We start from the raw sequence: 25,512 nt of genomic DNA, 5'->3' as shown, positions 1-25,512 counted from the left end.
TTACAAAACAGTTATAAAAATGACAATACACATTTGATCTTTAGCGAGCTGGAAAGCAGCCGACATATTCAAATATGAGACTAGATTGGCCAAAAGAAGTGCAATGTCAGAGGCGGTGACCAGGCCCTTGACATCCATTCCGTCAATGATGACATTGAAGTGGGACAGCAGCGTAAGAACTAAGAACCCTCCAATAAGGCAGCATCTTCTGTTGTGTCCTTAAAAAAAGAGTCATGTGACGCTCACCTGGCTCCAATGATGTCTTTCTTTGCCAAATCCATCCCGGCAATGACCTTAACCCGCAGCAGTCTCGTTTCATCCTGCAGAAGAAAGAGATGATGGACCAAAAACATTAAATCAAATTCATGGAATAAATATCGCATAACCTCCGGCCACTTCAAACATTTCAAGCCGCATTTTTAAATCAATAATCTTGACCTAAAAATGAAATGAGTTGTATTGGAAAAGCTTTCAGTCCTGAGTGGGTCCAACACTTAGAACCTGGCAACATGGCATAACACAAGTTAAAGCTATAGTGAAACATTGCGGAGAAAGACAATGTTATGATAGTTCATGTGTGCGCATCTAATTCCCACAGCACCTCCTGTACATCGAGTTAAACCACCTCGCACCATGTTTGGTTTACAGCTTCACACACTCTTCTCTACTCGACTGCAACTTGAGATGGAGTCTTAAGTGAAATCGCTGACACTGCTTCTTGGTGGGTTCATATTTACATAAAGCTCTGCAACAAATTCTGTGACAATTGTTATATATGTGCTAGAGAATGGAGCAAAAGAGGGAGAAGGGTTGGGAGCCCCAGACCTACCCAGCTGTTACCTTCTTAGACTATGGCCTTGATCAGAGGGTGTAGCATTTCTGAATGTTTGCCTCACAAAAAGTGCAGCGTCTCATGGAATGCGAAGCCCCAATTATCTTAACATCATTACAGGATGCAATTTAATGCCTGCAATATGGTTAACCTTAACCAACAAGTAGTCGACCCTTTCTGCGGTCCTCTTTGTTGCATTGTGTGGAATGTTTTTACTGGCATGCTTGCCCTCTGGTAATGACTGACAGACAGGGCACCACAAGGCTATGAAAGTGAAAAGGGCTACCTCATAAAGAAAGCAGTACACACACACACACACACACACACACACACACACACACACACACACACACACACACACACACCAGGTGAAATAAAGTTTATCATTACCTCTTCTGATGCGACACAAATTCTTTGGGTTTCAACCAAGACGTATTTCCACTAAACTGGCATAAAAGGCCACATTCAAATTCGCCTATACACGCCCCTATTTTCCCCTAAGAACCTTAATTACACATGTGAAATAAATTATGTATAGTCATGCAACCGGATCCTTAAAAACATATCTCCAGCCTTACTATTTCTGACTGCATTATTCATGTCTGACAGGTGGTTGGCTGATTTGACAGCACTTGCAGCTCACTCAGTGTCGTCATGTTTGACTACCATGTGAAACAACATTTGCATCCCAGCACACCTTTGCACCGCATCATGGAAGTAACGTTAGGTCTGTGTGTGTCGAAGGCGACACAGAGTTCACCACTAAAGCCCACAGTGACCTCATTTGACAGAGCAAGACGTTCAGCTCTCACCATCAAAAAGGCTTTGTTTACCGACACAAAAAAGGAGGCGTTTATGTCAGACAGAGTGGTTGCCATCCAGCAAAAATCTCCGCCCCAACAAAAATGTCTCCTCTGCACATCTGGGATCCGAAATAGCACTTTGGAGCTACAAGTCGTGCATACGTTAATTCAAATAGAAGGATATAGAGAGATGGATAAGCTTGCTCGGTCGAAATGAACGGTTTAATCTCGACACTCTGAAGGCAAAAGGGGTGCATCTGTTAATGACATTAAGATGAGTGAAGTAGTGGACACCCAGACAAGGGGGGCAGGAAGCTGACAGCTGCTCGAAAATTACTATGGAATGTCACTGTGGGTGAGGGCTCGTTAGCTTTCGGCTAGCCTTGGTGTTAGCCATTTACGGCTGAACCCCCACTGAGAGACACAGAGTCATGACTGACATCTTTGTAACAAAGCCTTGTTGGAATTAAAGCTTACCTCATCTTCTGAAAGTCCATATATCGGCTCATAATTCGCAGCCATATAGCCTGCGGTCCACGCTAGACACACAAAAACAAGCCGCTTTGGCAGAGCTAGCTAGCCAGTCTTGAACAATAAAGTCCCACTTTGGTGGTGGTCAAATCCACGGTGAGACCAGGTCCTCGGCACGGCACGGGGAATATGTTTAACGGTCGGATAACGTAATCCTCGCCAGCGTTGTCCGCCCAGGACACAACCTGGAAATTACACCCAAAAAAAACAGTGTCCAAAACGTTTCAGCTGAGACAGATCGCTTTTGTCAACTCCGATCTTATCCCCCCCGAAACGTTTTGACACTTGACTTCCTCCTGACGGCTCAGCCAATCGTGTGCCGAGCAGACGTGATTGCGGTCAACAACAACCAATCAAAACCGACGTCAATTCCCCCAAACTCCTCAACGGCCAATAATATATGCAGAGGGCGTGGCGCTGGTGTGTCTGTGTGTGCGTGTGTGTGTGTGTGTGTCTTCACCTTTTTCAGGGTGTGTGAGGCTAAGTAAAGCAACTAAGTTGAACGTTGTCATGATTTTTAAGTACCACTATAATATATAATTTCACCACTTACTGTTACTCGCTCTAGTCATCATTCTGCCATAGAGCGCGTTCATGTTAGGGGCGGGGCTTGGGAAAAACACAGCCAATCACAGGGTACTTCATCAAAACAACAGTAATCCATAAAAATAAACATAAATATTACCGTGACACAGTAAATGTGTATTATTTATGTTATTGTTGGTGTTTCTATAGTGTTGTGGCCAAGATTTAGATTTCCACGAATAACATATGCCTACTTATTTGTTTGCTTTTATTGATTGATTGTTGGATCAGGGTTCGATTACCAAATTCATAATTAATGTGTACTGGGTGTTTCATGAGCAAGTTTTTCATTAGATGGCAACAACAACAACAACGTGTGTCCTCAGTGGTGTTTGGTTGTTGTTGTTGTTGTTGATGTTGTTGTTGTGGTGACGATGTTTTTTTGCAAAGAGTTCCTATTCAGTCGGTCTCAGATAATTTCCTCTTGCACACTCTTGTATGTTCATTTATTTAAAATAAACTATTTGTTTATATAGTTTAAGCAATGCTTAGGTTATTACATGTGATGATGCCTATTTGTCATTACAACATTCATTCACAGCTCGCTACCGTATCGGGAGACAAGTAGATGTAATGTTGTTTTTCTTAAATCGCTGCAGCATGGGTGGTCCTATACTGCCGCCTAGACGCTCACTACACTAATAACATTCAGTCTACATAAACACAGATTTATTTCTCAAACCAGCTCACAAAAGCACCGCTAGATGTCACTACGTAGTCGTAATCGCTCCGTGGTTTGTACCGGTTTGGCCCCGAAGCTTGATTCCAGATGTCCAGTGATTGAGAGGGCAAATGTCCCATGGACGGAAAGCGAGTTGGAGATCAGTACTTCTCTGACTGCAGCTCGTGCCTCGCTCCTTTCTTCTTTTTTTTGCCCTTATCGAAGAGCAAGGCATGCAATCTGTCACACCAACATATATGACACGTCCTCTTCTACGCACACGAACACGTGAATTATGGATTGTTTTAAAAGGCAATACATCTCAGTTCACTCTTTAACTTATCTGCATTCATGAAGTGCATCCAGGTTCAAATGTTCACTGGCACTCAGCATGGATATGTCGCTTAATGGGACTCTTTAAATCAATGTGAAGAGCAGATGGACACATTACATAACATTATTGCTCCTAAGTAGAGCTGAAATGGGGAGGGCTGGAGATCTCATGACACAATCAGTCACTCAGTTCAAATGCTTTTCACAGGCTGTTTATATGTTTACTCACAAAAAGCCACGTTTATTAATGCATTAATGCACAAAGGCAATGTCAATAAACCGGGCCAAAAAACAAGATATGTTGCCTTTTTTTTAATTGAAATAAAATATGTTAGAGACGGTTTTATATTCACCAATCATTGACATCATACATCATACACACATCACTGAAATGTTGCTGACAGGACGGCTGTTTAAGAGGGCATGTATTGCTTTAATTTGTTTGTTATGACTTTGATAGCACAGAATGTAACTGAGTACATTCACTCAAGTACTGTACTCGAGTATAAATTTGAAGTGCTTATATTTTACTTGAATATTTCCCTTTTATGCAACTTCATATGACATCTTACTACGACCAAGGGGTATTTGAGTGCTTAGAATTTTGGAACATACATTTTGATGATAACACTTACTTAAGTTAGTGAGTTAGGAGTTTTACTTTTTACATTTTTACTTAACGGATCCGAACACTTCCTCCATTTTAATGCCAGGCCCACATGATGCATCTATACTAGTCATATTACTATATACTTGTACTATACTATATTATACTAGTACCACTTGTCAGGAATTTCCATGTGGTGCCACCCACACATCTAGACATACTTTTTCCCTGCGTTACCTGTTTAGTCCTGTTCAGGGCAAAGACAGCTTCATACTCGTACACTCTGTTCAGTGGGAACATCATGGTCTGGCTTTAATCCTGTTGTAAAAGTTATCAAATATGGCTGTGTCTTTCTTCAAAAGGATTTATGTTTCTCTGTGTGTTAATCATTTAGTCTACTGCAGAGCAATAGTTTTAAGTCTGCAAACACGGAATTTCATAACATATGTATTATTAGCCAATAACAGATAGTGAGACAATGTGTTTACGTTTTTGAAAGAATGCTTCTTTGGAGTAGAGGTATGTGTCTCTCTTGTTTTTGTCATCGAGGAAGATATTGCATTGACTGTCATTCATTTCCTGGAGAGTTACCTTAACCACAACCGCTGTAACACGATCCTTTACTGTAACACACACACACACACACACACACACACACACACACACACACACACAGACTGAGAGAGAGGAAGAGGGAGAGAAGAGAATAACAAACTTACCAGAAGAGAATAGTTGAAAGAACAGCACCTCAGGCAGCTACAGTATATACTACAGATCCTCCAAATTAGGGATTTTTAAAGTATTTTTTTTAATAATTAAACTCTACAAAACTCCAGTGCTTTGTGCTAAAGACTGGACGATATCAGTATTATATAAAAACCTGTGCATTTAAAACTTCACACCTGTGTAGTTAGTAATACATCTTCTGTAAACTGCTTTGGCAACATGTTTTTGTTCATGCCAATAAAGCTATTTGAATTGAAAATTGAGTTACGCAAACATTACGTAATATAGATTGGGCAGTAACAAAACAAATCTATTTCCATGACCAGAATTGGATATTGAAGTTTTAAATGTAACTGGTGACGCCTCTGGGGAGCTTCTGCTGATGTCAAACTCACCTCGACCATCACCTTGGTCCGTGGCAACGATGGCAAGCCGAGCCGTGGGCGGGGTTTACATGGGGGCGGGGGGTGCTCCTCGGCCCCGCCCTCCTCAGGATCAGAGAGACTGGAGAGTTGATGTTGCGATTACCTCGCCGGCGGCACGGAGCATCCGGTTTATACGGCTTGTTCGCTGTCATCCAAGCAATACAAGCCGGTACGTGCGCTCTTCTGGGAGCCGGCACAGGAGTCACCACGGCTAAGGCTCCGGGCGAGAGACTGAAAACTCCTCTCAGATGCTGGTAAGACATCAATTTACTTCTCAGGACAGATTAATGTATCATCAGGACCAGGTAGAGGCCGGGAGCACGTAGAGGTCACTGCACTTATTGTGTGTGTGCGTGTGCGTGTGTGTGTGTGTGTGTGTGTGTGTGTGTGTGTGTGTGTTTGTGTTCATTTGCCAAAATAATATAAAAATCTGTCACACAAAATAAAGAAGAGAGAAGATCAAACTTGTTGATGCTTGCAGAAATGTTAAATAGTTCATTATTAGCTGAGATCGAGATGAAAAAGCATTCTTGGATGTCAGCCTTTGAGAGTGACGTTTTTCCAGATCATGTGGTTTTGCCTGAAGCCAAATTGAATCTATGTGGCTTGCAAACATCAATCAGTCAGACCTCATTTGTAAAGCACTTTTTGTGCACACACAACGACTTTTTTAATTGTCCTACTGACATCGCATTCAAGTAATTCAGAGGGAAATAGCAATACAGTTTATCAACAAGTTATCTACAAATGAGTTTATATTATTTTTGTGCCCCTCTGGATGAAGACGTGTTCCCTTGCTGACAGCTGACTGGTTGGCAGGTTATTTCCTTCAGCGTAGGAGGATGATGATGCTGGGGTGTCAGCAGTCTAATGGGATTTCTAGGGTCATGATCTGCTCCTGCTCTGGGTAAGAAGAGGTTAAAGAGGCTGTTGGCCATTATAGCAAGCTGATCAACTTAATATCGGATTACAATTTCAGGTGGCTACAGTTTACTGACTCTTTCCACTGTTAGTCCTGCAGTTTTGTTTGCTACCTGCAGCTGTAGATTTGCTTGTGCCCATGTTTTGAAATTAGATAAAGTGTACTGCAATATGAATATGCTCCGTACAGGTGATGCCGAGCCCATATCATGTGACACATATCATACCTGTGTTTGCATTGGCTGGATTGGAACCTGCAAGCTTCATTGTAGTGGTTGGTGCTGCTGCTGCTGTAGCGCACACAGAAATCGGTAAAATAAGTGGTGACTCGCGATAATAAATTCTCTTCACAACTTTATTATGTAAGGCAGGTACTTACTAATGCACTCTCCCAAAATGATTGTAATCAAACAACTATCACACTCAATGTTTTCCATTTGTGAAGACAAACCAGATGGAGGTGAGTAGGGATGTTATTGCACCCACCACATACCTGCGGCTGCAATCGTATCCTGGCAGAGCCACTTACTATCCCTGACACCCCAGCTATGTCAGGAGAAATCAGATGTTCAATTCATCATGTTGAGCTGTATTGGTCTTCTATAAACACGGATTATTGCCCAGTCAGTGACGTCATTATTGCTGCAGGTAGGGAAAGGGTGTGTCATCTGCTGTCCTTGAAATCCATTTTTTTTTTCTCTGCATGAGTGCTTCAAAGAACACAGAAGGGCACAGGATACAGGCTGGCCAAGACAATAGAGGAAGTACAATGAATGAACAACAACAATGAAGAAAGAAGGGTTGCAGTAACTTTAAGTGGAACATTGCGGAAATAGGTGACGGATGATTTGTGTTTAGTTTTATTGTCTGTAGTTGACATAAATGCACTCTGGGGATCGTTTATTCATGAATGCAGTCACATGCACATGGCTGTTTATGTGTAAGTGAGCACCACCATGCATGTGCACCGCGTACATGCGTGTGCACCGCTTACATGCTTGTGCTTGTGTCTTTGTATGCAGAATGTGTGTCACAGAGCTGTTCTTTGAGCTCAGTCTCGGTGCATTTTGAACCCTGCCTGTACAGTGGAGGATATCTCCAACTATGTTTTTGCGGTGAAATTTAATTTTTTACGGAGCAAAAGATGAAGGATTACAGACGTCACCTGAAACTACATATCAACTGGTATTAAACTGGGATCTTATATTGTCATCATACTACTCCTAGGTTGTGTCAGACAGTATTCAGTATCCACCAGTAGTATGACTAAAAGTTCAACCATGGGTTCATTAAAATCAAGTGTTCATCTCCTTAAAATGTACACAGCAACTTCAAGTTTTACGTCTTGTTTTCTGTTGGTCTTTTTCCTTGAATGCCCCGGTAAGAAAAGAAAAAGTTCCTAGAAAGTCGTGGGTGTTGATGAACAAACCTGTTTTTTATAGTTCCTGGAAGTGTTTACTCCGCTTCAGTCTGAGCAGGAGTACAGGCCGACGTTATGATATGAAAGCAGTGTGAGTTATGCCTGGAATATTCTTTACATATTCCTTTAATTCGTGGATACATTTACTGATTGTAACCTACACTATCTATATTTGCTTATAAGAGGATAGATACTCGAGTAATTGTTTCGTCAAGCCACATTTCTGACATGCCAAACCTGCTGATCTCCTGTGTGAAACCGAATCACGTGACCGTGCAGTAAATCATTGAGGAAATATTGTATCTTTGGAAACAGGACTCCTGTAGTTCTGCTTTTGTGGTGCTCAGGTGTGTCTTTCGGTGAACGAGAAAAAAACATTCCCTATTTGCAAAGGTGTGCTGGCGTACAACCATGCCCCGTGGGGATCTTCTTTCCTCACGGCTCACTGTTTTACCTTAACATGTCATTTGGCACGTCCTCTCCACCCCTTTTGACATTGAGAGGCAGCTGACGAACACAAGTTGTAAATTACTCATAATCACCCGTCTGACTTTAGGTCTTAGGATGACCTGACTGACTCATTTCATATTCTTTTTTAGTTTTTTAGTGAATTTATAGATCATACAGTTACACTTCTGGTGCATTATTCATCTGCAGTAGAGATTGTGCTCAATTTCAAAACATTTTACATATTTACCTTAAATGTTGTTTGCTTGTATGTCATTTTCTCAAGTGTATATTTGTCATTTTATCTGTGCAGTACATAAGGTCACCATGCTGAACAGTGCGTCAGCAAACAAGCAGTTAAATGTAAGTTGGCATTCTATGATGAGCGTAACGGTGGACGGATGTACATTACATTAAAAGTGTCTCCTGAGGTAAAACCGAGAAAAGTCCAGGCCATTATTATCTGTGAGGGAGGAGCTTCTCACTGTTGGCCAGCGCTTTCCCAGCTTAGCAGCTTATTCAGTTTGGGCTACTGGTTACGTAAGAAGGCTATATGCAGCAGGAGGCTAATCCAATGCCTTGACCTTAATGCCAATTATCAGATCATGGTGACGTTATTGATATTTAGGCACCGTAAAAAACAGTTGGTAACAGTCACTTGACGACAGTCTTTATGATATTAAGGAAGTGTAACGTCTTGAAGCCATGCTGCCCGCAAAGACACTGTAAAAGTAGAAAACCTGACCAATCTTGGAGCCTGTTATTGAAGTCAAATTTCTACATTCTTGCGTTGACAAACAAACTGTGGACTGTAAAATTAGATATTTTCTCTTACCTAAGAAAAGAGCGAAAATAGGAAAAAATTGGTGAATCCAATCAATGGGTACTAACAGAATAAGAACAAAAACATGAGGAAATTCGTTTGTGCATCGCTACCTCCATGAGGCCCATCGGCTCGTAAAATGCACACAGTGTCAACTCACCAAGATACTTGGCAAGAAGTCAAGGTGATGTGTTGACATTCTCAATGTTGAGCTTGAAAATGGCCTGAGGGCTGAAACGTCATCAGACTAAAATAAATGCATTTTGAGCCAGAGTGTGCGCCACTATTTTCCAACTGACATTCTTCAAAATATTACATACAGCTCACTGTATATCGTGTTAAAGTGTGCACAGGGGAAAAATCATAACCAAAAAGAAACGTGTGGTGCCATGTCACTGCATGTAAGGCCTGTGGGAGCACACAGATGGTCGTGTGGGTGGGGAATGAACACTAGAAAAGCCTGACGAAAATGTCTGTTGCGAAATTCATTTCTTATGTTCCAGTTCCTGGTACCTGTGCCTTCAGACATTTTTTGCATCAGTTTTCCATGTTTTGTTTTTTTTTTTTTTGATTGCCTTATACATTGGGGGTGTTATAGAGAGGAGTAATTTGCATATAATAGTATTTATTTAGACTAAACTTTATTTAATTTCAGAATGAAGTGATCGCTGCCATTTGCTATCGTGCGTGCTACTCATGTAATGGCTCCGAGGTTCATAAGGCTGGGTGTGGGAAGGCAGATCATCTTGAAGGCAGTATGTGTGATGTCAGAATGGGAGCATGCATGCCTATATAGCTTTTTCCTTGCGTCAATGGAGTAAAGCGAGTCAAGAGGTCAAATCCCCCCCCCCCCCCTCCCAGTCGGCCCCATGGGTTCGGTAATAGCTCAAACATCTGCACATGGCTAGGGAATTGCAGATTTCCAAGTCATGCGAATGGGAGTCGGGCACACCACTCTACCGCTGTGTGTCTCTGTTGTTGAGGCAACAGCCTGAACTTATGCAATCAGTCACGCTGCATGTGCCAGCTGGTAGAGGTAGACAGAAACGGAGAGGATGTTTTTTAATCCTTAGTGAAACTGCAGACATCGTTGATAGGAGATTTTCTTTCAGTTCGCCATATTTAACGTTCTATAGTCCTATTGGGTTTCATTTAACAGTAACATAATTAATCAGTTTAAGACATGAATGTTCTGTTCTCAAACAAATTGTGTTTGAATTATATTCGGTATCCCTGCTGAAGCATAAAACGATCTCAGAAGTATTGTATCCAATTTTCTGAACAGTTCACTTGCGGATGGCATCCTTCTACATTATCTCTTCCTAATTATGTCTTCAGGGGATTTTAATTAATTGAAGTGTTACACGTATGACTTAACGCTCAAGCAAGGTGTGTGACAATAAGAAAACATCTCAGCTACAGCGGGCAGTTTTCCTTCAAAGTGTGTTGTGACTCAACACAAGATGTGCAGTTCTGCTGTTGTGATGGATAGCATCGAACGTGGCTAACATGATTTGTCTGACTAACCCCCACACTCACCTGTCATTTTGTATTTATGTTTTCCCCATCCAACAGCAAAGGCTTTGAGGAGCCATAATGAGGAAAGTCATTGAAGTCATCCTGCTGGTGTTGCTGCTGTTCTTCACGGCGCATTCAACGGGAAATCGTAAGTGTCTAGATGTAGAAGCACAGAAACCAGAGCTGCACAATATGACAAGCAATGGTGTTGTTTTTCTGTGGATATTTTTGTGGTTTTATAAACATCATTGTAAATCCACATCTGTCGTTCTTTATATTGTTATATAATTAGCACTGCTTTCATTTCCTCTTTTCCCTGTTTGTCTTTAGTACACAGCCCGCCAGGGAAGCCCGCACTCACCAGCTGTCGTTCTCCTGAAAAAGAGACCTTCACCTGCTGGTGGAAGCCCGGCTCTGACGGGGGACTGCCCACTACCCACGCACTGTACTATCGCAAAGAAAGGTTAGTGGCTTCCGACTACATGCAGTGACAAGGATGTATTGTTCATCATCAAGAGAGAAGTCTAATGTAGAATTCAGCAGCAGGTCTGATTTTGTCAGCAAAGATGAGGACGTCACATCCACATAGAAGAGTAATAGAACTTATTGTCATTGCAGCAATTGCAGAAAACACAATTGGATGTCTTGAAAGCAGTTATTTAGTGAGCTGCCTACCTGGTTCGGGTCACTGGCTACCTTTGCCATTGGACTGGGGAGGATTTATTCTACTATACACCATCCTCAGAGTAGCCGCCAGCTACTTCCTTTCACTTCACCACTGGGTGAACGTAATGCATGCAGAGGCTTAAACCATCTTTCCGAGATCTTCCCTCTACTTTACAGATCCTCTGACCAATCAACGCCAACAGCAATGACACAATCCTCTAGCTTTCTAAACATAGACATTCCCAGCTGTGTTCATAAGAGGAACCAGGTCCACTGGAATTTGAAAGCTAAGTGTCCGTAACGGGGGCCAGATGCTCATACACAGCACGTCAGCGAAGCTACTTCCATGTCCTCTTGGAAAGAAAAGAAGATGAGAAAAAAGCTGTAGTACGAAAGACGGTTGTGTAGCTTCTGACAGTGACCTGAAGAAGAAGACGCAAACCCAATAATACACGAGCTGCAGGCATCAAAGGACAACATAAAAAGAGTACAGATAACAAAAAGGGCTAATGGAGAGTATAGGAAATAAGAAGGAAATAACAGGAATTATTATGTTTTGATGCACTTCATGGCTCAGAACGTTTTCTTCCATTTCTGCCTGCAATTCACAAAAACATGGCAACCCAGTTATCTTACACATACACAGAGTTTGAGGAAATGTAGCATGAAGAGCGCATGCTGTTCTTAGGAAATGTAACAGTGGAGCACAGTACAAACGCAATGACATGCTGTTCCCCTGCCTCTCTTGCAGCTCTGAGACAGTGTACGAGTGCCCGGACTACCACACAGCTGGAGAGAACTCCTGCTTCTTTAACAAGAAGGACACATCCATCTGGGTCAACTACAACATCACAGTAGTGGCCACCAACGCCCTGGGCAGGGTCTTCTCGGACCCTGTGGAAATAGATGTGGTGTACATTGGTAAGGAAATTTACAAATGCAACATATACAATTGCTGGTGGAAATACTCACCAGAGCACCAAATACGCATTAATCCGTGGCTAAAACTTATTTTTCCTCTTTTAATGACGCGTTATGAAATCAATAGGGTCCCCCTGTTTAAGGAAATTACTTAGCCCTCAAAAAAAGTTATAGTAAAAGTAATAGCAAATGAGGCATGAGGATAAAGGCCATAGACAGGATAAGGATATTTGAATGTATTGAGAGATGAACTAACTCGCTGGTTTTGGTCTTTTCATGGAATTTATTGATGACAAGAAACATGTTGAATGATTCCATCCATTTTCTTTCATCTGACATCTGATTCAATTTGAATATTGGGCAACTCTACTTCATATTATATAACAATATATGAATATTGTACGAGGTGTGGAGTCTCTGTCATGTTGAAAAAAAGCATGTTGTTCATGAAATATCCAAAAGGGAGCGTAAAGAATTAAAAAGACACAAAGTACCCTCCTTGCCCTTCAGGCTGCTTATATAAAAGTGCTCCTCTTCCTCTTTAATAGTTAAATTTATTTGGTTGGTATCAGTCACAACCTTTTATTGTGTTTCGTCATTGTCAACTTTGTGTCTCCAAAAAGATAACTTAAAGCCTGAACATTAACATTTGCTTCAACAAATATTTGTAAAGTCACTGCTGCAATGACAGTGTTCCTCCGCTGGAGGTGTGCATTGGTTTACTATTACAAAGAGAAAGAGACATGCACACACTCCTGTCTACAGGGGACACTCCTTACACAGTCGGCTCCTATTCTATTACTGTGTTATGAGCAATATTATCAACTTCAATTATTTTTCTCTTCATCCCTCTCAGTTTCACACACACACAAAACACATCCACTCTCATTCACATTGTCTCTCTCCCCCCCTCCAGTCAAGCCTAATCCTCCAGAGAAGGTAACAGTGACTGTAATGGAGGACAAGGGCTGGCCCTTCCTCCGTGTGTCATGGGAACCGCCACATAAGGCTGACACCCGCTCGGGTTGGATCACTCTCATCTACGAGCTCCGCGTCAAGTTGGAGGAGGAGAATGACTGGGAGGTACGTACTTCATCGTCCAAGGGAGTGGACCGGTGGTAAAAATGTTCAGTCCTCTGGTAATGAACTGCCCTGCTGTTAAATTTACCCTTTAAAACGTCTTCTTTAACCTCACCCTCAAAAATGTTTTACCAAGGGATTCATTTTCTCATTAAATCATTTGCTATATAACATTTATAATGTTGACAATTTGGAGGGCCGACTGGACTGCATAACCGCTCACATTGTGTTAACTGTGTGTGTTTATTTCCAGATGCACCTTGCTGGCCAGCAGAAGATGTTTAACATTTTCAGCCTGCGGTCAGGTGGTAAATACCTTGTAGAGGTGCGCTGTAAACCTGACCATGGCTTTTGGAGTGAATGGAGTTCCACTTCCTACATCAAAGTTCCTGACTGTAAGACATCTATACACGACTATGTACAGTATAATACACATTATTTTTAATAGGATATAATGCATTTATTGAAGGAATGGTGCAAGATTTTGAGAAATTCGCATATTCACTTCCTTGCCGAGAGTCCGATGCATTGAATAGTACCACTCAACCCTGTCTGTTAAGTATGAAGCTGTCACGCATGTCAGATCAAAAGGAGGACCCGAATGAAGGACTCGAGGCAGGCAGGTTGAATTGAACAGAAAGCGAGCTGTAATAACAAAAGCTGGTACAATGGGCAAAACCGACAAGAAACTGAGGCAAATAAAAGTACAAACAACAAGAACCAAACTGAAGGCAAACCAGTAAGTGGGCAGGAAATCAAACTAGGAACATGAGGGACAAACGCAGGAACGTAGACATCAGCAAACAAAGGCAGACAACCTTACAATGACACACGGACTAATACACAAGAGGCTAATCAATTAATGACGCACAGGTGTGGTGTAAAACAGGTGGGAACAAGACAAAGACAGGAAGTAAAACAAAGGACATAAGAGGCAGGGAACTTCAACATAAAACAGGAAATAAACTCAACAAAACCCAAAAACCACAACTGAAGCTACAGCCAGGAGATGGTTAGCTTAGCTTAGCATATAGACTGGAAACTGTGGGAAAGGACAAGCCTGGCTGTCGCCAAAGTTAAAAAAACATCTGTTCCCCTGTCTTTATGCTAAGTTAAGCTAATTATATCCTGAATTCAGTCCTTTAATGAACAGACAGATGCTCTGATCTGACACATTTCTCAAAATGTGAATTATTCCTTTGACTAATGCTAATGGGATACATACTCCTCTAATATCCAGTAATAATAACCACCATAGGAAGAAATATAACAAGACACTCACAGTGCTGTGTTGTGTCTTACAGATTTTCATCGAGAGAAGTCAGCATGGATCCTCATAACGGTCTTTTCTGCCTTTACCTTCCTCATCCTCGTGTGGTTGCTACACATGAACAGACACAAGTAAGACAATGGTCATGAATTTTTGATGCAATGTGTTTTTTTTGTAATACGAATACATGTGACATGTTTTACGCAACAGAGGTCCAGAGCAGCACCAATGTTATTGTCATTTGTAACAGTTGTTATTTGTATTTATTTCCTATTATTGGCAACTAAATGATAATTTTGTTATTACAACATAATGAAAATCTTACACTGAAACAGTTTAATTACAAAATGTTATGGTCATAAAATAATACTCTGGGTTTATATAGTACACAACAAAAGAAGTGTTGATTTATTTATTTTCATCTGCTTCTCACGAGCCCTGACATAGATCTCCTTTTTTTTTTCATTTGTGAAGTCTGAAGCATTGTATTCTGCCACCCGTCCCTGGTCCTAAGATTAAAGGATTTGATAAGCAGCTTCTCAAGGTAAAGCAGCTACATATAGAACAATGTTTTGACTTAAAAAACTCTCCAAATAATCATTTTTGAATTAGAAAAGTTACTTCTGACTGATTGTATCGCTACTTTTCTGTAACTGAATATTCCTCTTTGTGTGTAGAATGGCAAATCTAACGAGATCTTCAGTGCACTGGTGATGCCTGACTTCCCTCCGACAGCATCTTCTAATGACGAGGACTTGCTGGTGGAGTACTTAGAGGTTTATGTCCCCGGGGAGCAGGAGCTGGTGCTGGAGGAAAGCAAGGATCTACATCATGGTTGCCTCAAATCAGAGAGCTCCACATCTGACAGCGACTCCGGCCGAGGCAGCTGCGACAGCCACACTCTGCTGATGGATAAGTGCGGGGAGGCAAAGGAGGAAAGGAGGCAAACAGATCAGGGATGCAGTCAGATAAGGACTGAGGCACAGAGGCGCCTGAAGGATGTGTTGACCTATGCCCACGGAGACGTGGTTAGCGCTGACATGTCCAGTGGGAGGGTGAAGACCTGGCCCTCTGTGTTTTCTCCACTGCCCTGGTACAGCCCAAGCCCACTGGACCAACAGAGCTCACTTCAGATGGCGAAACAGCATTCCCTCTCCACGTCCTCCTACCTCCACAGCGCCAAGGAGGCTCTCGGAAAGAGCTACTGGGATTTTTGCTTGAGCGGCAAGCAGCCTCACCTGCTCACTCCCCAGACGCTGGTCTCCCGAAAACTCGAGGCCCACAGCGACGTCAACATATCCAGCATCGGCCTCAAGCGGGCACCTGCTGGTCTGCGGTCACCCGCTCTCCACACCACCGAGTACGTCGAAGTCCAAAGGGTCAACAACGAGGATATGGTGCTTCTCCAGCCCGTTGTGTCGGGCTGCGGCCGCATGGAGGGCTGCTTCCAGGTGCCCCAGGGGGAGGTCTACAGCAAGGTGAAGGGGGTGGACAGTGACAACGTATTGCTGCTCCAGAGAGAGGGGATGGAAGAGGACAGGTGCCCTTGTGTGGACCAGGAGACGAATGAAGGGACAGGGAACTGCCACACATTGAACACAGTTAGCAATACGCGGAAGCCTTCAGCCTGCATTTACACTGCCATGCCGGTACAGGACGAAATGGCCCCGATAGTGAATGGCTATGTTGACTCTGCCACCATGTGCACACTGCACACTTGTTAGGTGTCCCGTAAGCCCAACTGGTAAGTCTGGGACACTGCAAGACCTGTTTTAGGCCGGGACTAAAACAAAAAAACACTGACTCTCATGTGTGAGACGTATTTTCTCTGATTACACTGCAGTTACACGTTTTGAGAATCCAAAATAATTTGATTGAATGATATAAATAATAATATTCATTCAACTTGATGAAGAATGATTGATTGTATACATTGTGTGTTACCATATGCTGTCATTATGATTAATTATATGTATTTATATTTCATAAATCTTTCTCGCAGGAATGTTTCATTAACTTTTTTTAATGCCTTTCGTGAAATATATTGATCAATGCTGTTGTAATGTGAGAATGAGTTAAAATTATTTGTGTAAAATCAAAATGGCAGAAAGCTTGAACATAAAATATTTTAGTTTTGTTTAAAATTTGTTTGTGCATATTTTCTCTGCTCCCTGAACATTACATGTTAAAAACAATACGGGGTACTGCAACAACAGTTTCAATTCAAGTACTAGTACATGCATTATTCTGTAGAGGCTCCATACAAATATTGTTAAAGTTGAAAGATAAACATATATTTGATTTCCTCACCTCAGCTAAAAGTTAAGCAAATTCATGGCGCAGAACATTTGAATAGGAAAATAGTGTCATGATACTTGTTTGGCCAATTCGTCCTCTGTTATTTAGCAATGATAAATGGCTGTGTTTTACCCTTTATTCTCTTTTCCATGTATATGTATCTAGCTTTATAAACAGCCACCCATATACAAAATGCAATTTGAAACAACAATCAAATATGACTATTCCTCATGTAGCACACTTATTTTCAATACTAACGTGTAATCGTTTATTTTACACAAATATTTTAATAGATGAATAAATAATGGAATTTTTTGGGAGAACAAAAAACAACAATTTTTCCATTTAAAAAAAATAATTTCCTTGACATTTTGTTTACACGTGCGCACGCATCCTGTGACGTTGCAGAGAGGCCACCGGATGGTCATTGACGAACAGGTGCAGAAAAGCGTGAAGTCTGCTGCAGAGTTTCAGTCGGTAAAGGGAGTCGGATAGCTGTTTGCTCCCTTTAACGTGCTCAACATGTTGAAAGTTGTTTCCTCTCTAAGTGGCCGCTGTGCTTTAACAGGCCAGTCCTGCTCTCGGTCCGGTTCGGTCAAATTCCACTTGGCAAGTGGTGAGTTAGTTGGTTTATTATGGTCTGTTAATGCTACATGTATAACCCTAGGTTGAATTTAAATTAAGAAAACTCGGCACTCGGAAATGTCCGACCCCCTACTAAACAGAAGTAACTCATTGCAAATTCCTCTTCCCCTATTTCACGAATAAGCACTTTGTCTGATAGCACACAATAGGAGCGCATATTGTTAAAGGTACACCATGAACTTAAAGACGACGTAAAGTAAATGTGCCTTTATTTAAACACAGTAACATAATGACACACTAAAATCTGTTTTGCATGTATATTGGTGTCAAAATATGGCGTTAATGTTATTGGATAACAAAAGTGAAAATAAAAGTTATATTCTCAGCACAAAAGTTTTTTGTGAAAACGTTTAGGTGCCAAAGGAAATGTGGAGGGCTGCACTGTGGAGATATCTATAGCTAAAGAAACATCAGTTTGTCACGATTGACCATGTTTTTTTATTAGGTTTGGCGTGGTAGGATTTATTTATTATATTATTATGTATTAATTAGGTAAGTTATTGCAGGACTGTTGTGTTGCACTGCATTAGTTTTAGCGATGTTAGCCTGACATTATTCATATTTGATAGGATGAACTAAACGAGTGTACTTGTAAAATTCAATTGCAGCAGAAGGCGTTTAAAATATAGTTGCAGAATAATATTTCAGTCTAATTTGGACCAACCAGACCAGTGCTCATTCCACTTTACAATGGGGAGTTAACAGGCAGGACTTTATCCTGTGTTACACAATGCAGGGTCAGGTGAATGGATGTGGTTAGAGTGTAAGCCAGGTTTTCTGCAGATTATATACTGAGAGTCTGAATTTTACATAAACAATAACAGCATCAACACTGTTTCAAATAAAAAATATGTCGGTCTGTATAATAAGTGTAAAATGTCACTGACAGGTTTTTTTCACAAATGACTCGAATGTCACACATAAAGCTTTGATCAGCCAATTAACGCTGTCAGCTAACGTAGTTCCTCAAAGAATACATGTCTCTTTTACCTCGCTGTCTGAACTTCAATCACAATTGTTTCGCAGGTGCATTATGTCAGAAATCACCCCTCAAGCCCCCTCCCACAGACGTCCCAGATATGCCCCCATGCAATTTCAAACCAGAGGAATATACGGTAATAAAGAACAATGTCCTCCAGGAATACAGTGTCTCTGTCTCGTACAGTTGGGCCTTGTATTCAGTAATCAGCAAGTATATAAAATGTAGATATAAACATGCCATTGACTGTAACTCCCGCACTGTGTATTTGTCTCTGTCCAGGGTATGTCCAAAGAGCGGATGATGGAGATCCGCAGGCAGACCTGCAACCCCATGATCATGAAGGTTACCTACTATAAGAAACCAGTGTTCATCCACCAGGGACACATGCAGTGGGTGTGGGATGTGGACGGGAAGCGATACCTGGATCTATTTGCTGGTGTGGCTACTGTCAGTGTGGGCCACTGCCACCCGTAAGGTCCTTTTCTCTTCACTGTGTCGCTAAATATATAGTATACAGTTCCTAATAAAAACACCATTTAATATCTCATTTCTGACATCTGTGGGTACAGGAAAGTAACAGCAGCTGCAGAGCAGCAGTTGAAGCGACTGTGGCACACTACAAACATTTACGTCTATCCTCCTCTCCATGAGTACTGTGAGAAACTAGCGTCCTACTTGCCAGATCCTCTCAAGGTACATTGGTGGATTTGTTTCCCCCGATCAGCTGAGACCAGGATCCTGGATGAATAGGTATGCTGTGATTAAAATGTCTGCTGGTCTTTGTGTCCCTGTCCAGGTGATATATCTGACCAACAGCGGCTCAGAAGCCAATGACCTGGCCATGCTGATGGCTCGACTTCACACGGGAAACTTTGACATCATCACTTTCAGGTACAAGTCTTTTTATGAATTATGACATCCTCATCTGCGTCATAATTACGTAAAAAGTATATGAAATTGCAGAAATGTATTTGTTTTTTGTATTAATTTAATACTGCCTAAAAAAGACAGTTGATGTTTTCAGCTCCTACTGAGGAATATGAACAAAATGTTGTTCTCGAAAGTTTAGTTATTATAGTCATTCAGCATTTCACAAATTTTCACACTTGACAGTTTAATTGTCTGCAATCTAAATGACCAAAATGTTTTTGTCTTCCAGGGGATCATACCACGGCGGCAGCCCACAGACCATGGGCCTCACTTCCAACGCAGCATATAAATACCCCATCGCCAATGGTTTGGGCTGCACAAATGTATGTATTGCATGAATATATTACAGTGCCGTATTAAAAGCGCATAAAACTGATGATGCACATTTGCATTCAAATGAAGGTGAATATAGGTTATGGAAATATGAACACCAGGTGGGTGTGTTTGATGAATAATCACCACACAGAAGACAGAGGGGAAGGTGTGCTGTGCAAAAAAAGAATCTCGATCAGTGCGTATATCCACTTAGAAGCAGAAAGAACATATGCACACACACGCACACACACACACGCACATGCACACACACACACTGCTCAGGCAGCATCTGCCTTAAAAATAGATTCCAAGCAATGCGTTCCTGAACATGAAATATGTTGGAGCTAATTAGTTTTTTTTAATGTTCTCACTGCCGCTTAGTACATATATATATTAAGTGCATTAATGAACATTCCAAGTTGCCTGATGATTTCTTTGTGCTGCGTTCATTATGAGTGACTGTTGCTGTCAGGTTGATCTAGCTGACTATGGTTTCTGCCCCAAACAAACAGACGATGTGTCCTGATGTGTTCAGAGGTCCGTGGGGAGGAAGCCACTGCAGAGACTCTCCTGTGCAGACCATCAGAGACTGCGGCTGCGCCCAAGGTACACGAACACGTGAACCCGCGTCTCAAAACACTCACACGGCTCTCATAAAGAGGAAAAACAACACTCTGGTTGACTGTGAAATTAATAATTTTGACCCCTTTTGCAATATTCCTACGAAACATTAACCTTGCTGTCTTCTGATGTGTTGCGTTCATGCACAGTCAGTGATAAACAATTATTCCTGCTGGAGGTTGCGTGCATTTTTATTTTTGTTACTTTTGATTGCATATGAATTTACATGCAGCACAACATACACATAAAACTGCATCTTTTGTTGGAGTAAATTATTGACTTTGAGTGTTTTTGTCATCATCCAAGGTGAAAAGAACATTTGAAAGTATTTACCTAATTTTATATTTCTGTACAGATCTGTATGACAATTGTGTTTCTTTCTCTAATATCTGACTAACAGTCATGAGGGTAAAACAGGTCAGTTGTAACCCTGAAAGGTCCAAAGTCTCCTACTGTTGATCATTAACCTCTTTCAACGTCTTACCATTTTCCGGAATTTTAGCATTTTAGCATAGTATGTAGAAACGTATCTACATGACAGTTTATGCAAAACAAACAACTGTTATAGGACATCAATATCCATCAATAACAACTCTGCTGCCGTGCTTGGGATATAGTTGTTAGTTGTTATAAATGTGGAAAATTAGGACAACATTTATATCGTGGTGATTCCATCTCAATCCACAAAATACAATACAATTGCAAAAATATTAGAACAGGGTGGAACAAGTGAAATCTCAACAACAACAAAAAGGTGTTTCGTATTTGTTCAGCAAGTTAGGATCTTACTATGTGACTGATTCTGGTTAGCTTTAACTGTCATTCATTCATAAACTGTGAACTATTATGATCATTTTTTCATGATACTATTTCATTGAAAGATGATTAACAATATTTTGCCCGTAGCTTTTGTATGAAGGGTAGCATTATCTTTGTATTCACATGCTATTGTCTGTATTAGTTTAAAATAAACCCTTTGTTTAATCCCACAGGTCACTGCATGGCAAATGACCAGTACATCGGACAGCTCAAAGAGACATTTGCTACTAGTGTCCCAAGTCAAATTGCTGCTTTCTTTGCAGAGCCGATTCAGGTACTAAATTATTTTGTGGAGAATTACAAGAAATGTAGTCTTAGTGTCAACGTGTTGCTAATGTTTTTGTATGTCGGATCTATTGCTTTGTCACAATGGATATTAACATTATGGATTGTATGTATTTACAGTAATAGCAAGTAAATGATGAATTTATTTAGCTGACAAGTGAGAACAGAGTACTTTGTTAGTATGCTCTCCATGTTCATTGTTTCCTCGTGTTCATCGTGACGACTGCCGGCCGGTGTTGGGTCTGTGGGATGTGAATGTGTTTGATTTGTACAGGGGGTCGGAGGTGCTGTGCAGTACCCTAAAACCTACCTCAAGGAGGCTTACAAACTTGTAAGAGAGAGAGGAGGGGTCTGCATTGCTGATGAGGTTAGATACACATTTCACATGTTTAAAATATTTTTTATTTATAACTTAAACGATATTGTTTGTAGAAAAATGGTGCTATCATTGATTTGGAGATTTGTTTCCTACCACCTGGTGAATGTAAGTCCAATATTCACTGAACTGAGGGAGATATCTTGCTCTTTAGCTGTTAAATGAATGTTCCACTATGTTCACCAGCTAGCTTCCAACTTTGCCCGTCTGGCGTTTGGTATTGGGCAGGAAGTAAACAGTGAGTTTTTAGAGTGTTTCGCTAAAAACAGCTTCCTGCTGCAGGAGGTGATAATTCTCTGTGGGTTTGTGACTCCTGTCACATTACTCAAAGTCATTTGACCCATTGTAATACACAAATTCTGAGCATTGCAGGTTTACGAAAGATGAGAATTGAATAAACATAATCATCTTCTTTGCACCTGACAGGTCCAGACTGGATTTGGGCGAACAGGAAACCACTTCTGGGGCTTCCAAGGTCATGACGTCGTTCCTGATATGGTTACGATGGCGAAGGGCATTGGTAATGGTTTCCCAATGGGTGCTGTTGTTACAACACCAGGTGAGATAATAGCCTAAGATGTGAAAATCTTGTTTGAAAATCTGCTTGTATGTTTGGAAAAGAATAAATATAGTTACAAGTGAGTGTGCAAAGTGTATTTTTCGTCCTTATTTCCACTATTAAATTGGCAAGATGCATAGCAAGACATTACAACCTGGGTTCCCAGATAGGGATGTTTCAAGCAGATTCATTTTGTGAATTCAGAGTTTGCACTCTCTCCACTAAACAAGCTTAAAACAGCCTCGCTATTTGAAAGAGCAGCGATTGGAGGTGTGAGCTTGTTTATTCATGTGTTTTCCAGAAATTGCGGCCTCATTTGCCAAGGGGGTTCACTTCAACACCTTTGGAGGAAATCCTGTGGCTTGTGCTATCGCTTCATCAGTGCTGGATGTAAGAATTCATCTTCTACTTTTGAATCAACCATATGTATTTTTGCATGGTATTATTAGCTGCAACTGTAAACTAAATAGTTATAATCACAGAAGCGCACTAAATGACGATTCAAACATGACTCACGTATTTTTTGACGTTGCAGACTATCAAAGAAGACGGCATGCAGCAGAACAGTCTTAATGTGGGCACCTATCTGATGACAGAACTGGCAAAACTCAGAGACAAGTATGAGATAATCGGTGACGTCCGTGGAAAAGGCCTGCAGATTGGTGTGGAAATGGTCAAAGACAAGGTATTTATGTTGTAACAAAAGCGATGCTCACCTCAACTCACGTGCTTGAACAACGTGTGTATGTGCTGAGCCTCCCGGGGGCATGGTTCAGCAGCGCCCCAGTTAACCATTAGCTGGAGCAGCAGTGACCATCTGTAATTAGGAAGAAAACAATCTCAGCTGCAGTAAATGCACTGCTGACTGAAGTTCTGTTTTTAAATGTTAATAATGCCAGATATTGTCTTTAAAAAGAGGCAAACTGACAACGTAAGACAGCTGTCCTTGTTTGGGTCCAGAACTTTGACTCTGCACCACATCGTGTTCAAGTCGACTGATTTGTCTGGCATCGTGACATGAAACAGCGTTTTTTTCAATTAAAAAGTAATAGACCAATAAATGCAGCGGGAGAACTAGCGATTAGCCAATCAGCTCCAGGGGCGGGACTAAGGCCGTTGTCAGCTGTGCAGTTATGACCCACTGGATTAACAAATCAATTTTACAAATACTTCTCTTCTTCTTTTGAAACTGAGTGAGTTTAACAAGTTGGCAATTCAAAAGTTGTCATTCAGGAGTAAATACAGCATTAGTAGCTCAGTCAGTGGGGACTGGGTTTGGGAACTGGACAGAGGCTTGTCGGTTCAAGTCCCTGCAGGTATCAGGTGGTTGGAGTGGTGTCACTTCATCTCTTGAACACAGCCCGTGAGCAAGACAAACCTCTCCCTGCTGTCTGTAGTCGCCTGCTGCTCTTAATACTACGATGTCAGATGTAGTCAGATGTAAACATACACCAACATTGAATGTCAGTCTAAAACTAAAACTACAGCCTCCTAGCATGAGGTGAGGTGTCCCTCACAAAGAAACCACTCCATTTTCAATGGAAGAAAATGCCTGTAATTTATAAACTCTCAAGCTAATTAGGTTAGGTGCTTGAGTCACAATTTGATAATTATTGGACGAAAGCAGCTGCACAGTGTTCATATTTACCGTAACACATCCAGCCTCATTCATCCTTTCACCTCCTCTCCGTCATCCACAGGCCAGCAGAGACCCGCTGCCTTCTGAGGCTATGAGTCAGATCTTCGAGGACGTAAAGGACATGGGAATCCTGATAGGGAAAGGAGGACTCTACGGACAGGTAACAGCACTCACCTTCTGCCCCTCTCTCAGTTAATTTTTTTGCTGAGTCAGCATGTGGTATAAACCCAGCTGGCAACGACATCACCGAGCTTGTTGTTTTGTTGAGAACAAAGCTAGTTAGATTTTAAATGGGGCGTTTTTCACACTGCATCGTCATAGAGCCATGTTGCTTTTGCTAGTGGCTTGACAAGAGGATTCACCAAGATAACACATTTTAATATGGATTAATATTATGAATATTGCTGCGTCTGCTGCTTTACATATATTCCAGAAATGTCAGCTCTGCCTTTACTAAGTGACACTGAATAAAGCACCTGACCTGTTGACATGTTTTCCCGGTAATCTTTGGCACTCCATAATCTCCCTTCTTGTTTTCTGTTTTTTTAACCACTTCAGACTTTCCGCATCAAACCCCCAATGTGCATCACGATGGAAGACGCAGATTTCTTCCTGGCAATTTTTAACAAGTCCATCCACAACTACATGGAAAGAAGATAAAAGTCAGATAAAGGCGAGCTGGGTTGCTCATTACCAAGGAACAAACCTACCTTCTGAAGAAGACTATACATCCGTTATTGCCTTTGCATAACAGTAATAAAAAGGGGACTTTTTAACCATGTTCAACTATGTTGTAATTAAAAGACTTAATTCACTTAAAGCTAGGGTGGGTAATGTATTTTAGAAAAAAAGACAGCAATCAATCCATCAAAAAAAAAAAAAACTAGCAATAGCCATGTTCGTTGTTTATGTTTATAATGATCATTTTTGGTGAGTGGCTTTGGAAGGAGGCCTGAAGGAACTGTCAGGGTTGCCGACTTGCCGGCTTTCTTCATAGCGTTAGCAACTTTTGGAGCTAGTACTGCTAGCTACCTTTGTTGGAAAAGAGTTGACAACACTGGGCTGGGTTTTTCGGTTGGATAATTCTTAAATTCTTGGGTTCTCTTGCTGGTTTCTCCAATGTTAGATTTAATACACCTCACTAGATAAACGAGAAAATAATCTTGTACAGTGCCTTTTTAACAACTGACTTGAAGTTTACTTTGCTTGGTTCAATCTGTTGAATCATGCTTGGATGTAACGATGTATGATTGTAATTTCCGAACACATGTTTTGTTGCTGATTATAGATGTGAATGTAATGATAATAAATCTGTTAGCTCGAGGAACAATCTTATGGTGTTACACATTGGATTCAGATTATTGTAATTCTAGTGAACTGGGTGTAGCTGTATGACTGGATTTATATGCAACCTATACCAACCATACCAGATGAGGTTTCAAACAAACTTTAGCTTCCCCTACATCTGTAACAG

The 25,512-nt window shown here is 41.2% G+C and overlaps 3 protein-coding genes across 6 annotated transcripts in view; 2 read left to right on the top strand and 1 right to left on the bottom strand.

Moving 5' to 3' along the window:
• nedd4l (NEDD4 like E3 ubiquitin protein ligase) overlaps positions 1-2,451 on the bottom strand; it is a 53,214-nt gene extending 50,763 nt beyond the window's left edge. For all 3 annotated transcript variants that reach the window (XM_031859931.1, XM_031859932.1, XM_031859933.1), the window contains exons 1-2: positions 2,113-2,451; positions 247-320 (exon numbers count right to left, since the gene is read on the bottom strand). In XM_031859931.1, coding sequence (XP_031715791.1) covers positions 247-320; positions 2,113-2,157 — 119 coding nt within the window. In that variant the 5' untranslated portion in view covers positions 2,158-2,451. The remainder of the gene's footprint in view (positions 1-246; positions 321-2,112) is intronic.
• A 3,172-nt stretch (positions 2,452-5,623) lies between these two features.
• prlra (prolactin receptor a) lies at positions 5,624-16,998 on the top strand. Of its 2 annotated transcripts, XM_031860360.1 has the most exons (9): positions 5,624-5,757; positions 10,690-10,780; positions 10,963-11,095; positions 12,050-12,219; positions 13,136-13,302; positions 13,553-13,694; positions 14,604-14,700; positions 15,044-15,113; positions 15,247-16,998. In XM_031860360.1, the coding sequence occupies exons 2-9, from the start codon at positions 10,711-10,713 to the stop codon at positions 16,291-16,293; spliced, it is 1,896 nt and encodes a 631-aa protein (XP_031716220.1). In that variant the 5' UTR covers positions 5,624-5,757; positions 10,690-10,710; the 3' UTR covers positions 16,294-16,998. The 2 variants fall into 2 exon arrangements, with proteins under 2 accessions (XP_031716220.1, XP_031716221.1); XM_031860361.1 differs by lacking the exon at positions 5,624-5,757 and having other exon boundaries at positions 10,360-10,780.
• A 210-nt stretch (positions 16,999-17,208) lies between these two features.
• Positions 17,209-25,357, top strand: LOC116390538 (alanine--glyoxylate aminotransferase 2, mitochondrial). The gene is made up of 14 exons (XM_031860328.1): positions 17,209-17,483; positions 18,539-18,627; positions 18,774-18,964; positions 19,064-19,187; positions 19,291-19,385; positions 19,654-19,747; positions 20,252-20,345; positions 21,353-21,453; positions 21,739-21,831; positions 22,267-22,399; positions 22,701-22,789; positions 22,935-23,084; positions 24,100-24,198; positions 24,597-25,357. The coding sequence occupies exons 1-14, from the start codon at positions 17,390-17,392 to the stop codon at positions 24,696-24,698; spliced, it is 1,548 nt and encodes a 515-aa protein (XP_031716188.1). The 5' UTR covers positions 17,209-17,389; the 3' UTR covers positions 24,699-25,357.
• The last annotated feature ends 155 nt before the right edge of the window (positions 25,358-25,512 follow it).

The sequence above is a fragment of the Anarrhichthys ocellatus genome, unplaced genomic scaffold, assembly GCF_004355925.1.
Source record: "Anarrhichthys ocellatus isolate YVR2014 unplaced genomic scaffold, GSC_Weel_1.0 scaffold23, whole genome shotgun sequence".
Taxonomy (NCBI): Eukaryota; Metazoa; Chordata; class Actinopteri; order Perciformes; family Anarhichadidae; genus Anarrhichthys; species Anarrhichthys ocellatus.
This window is presented reverse-complemented; position numbering and strand designations above follow the sequence as displayed.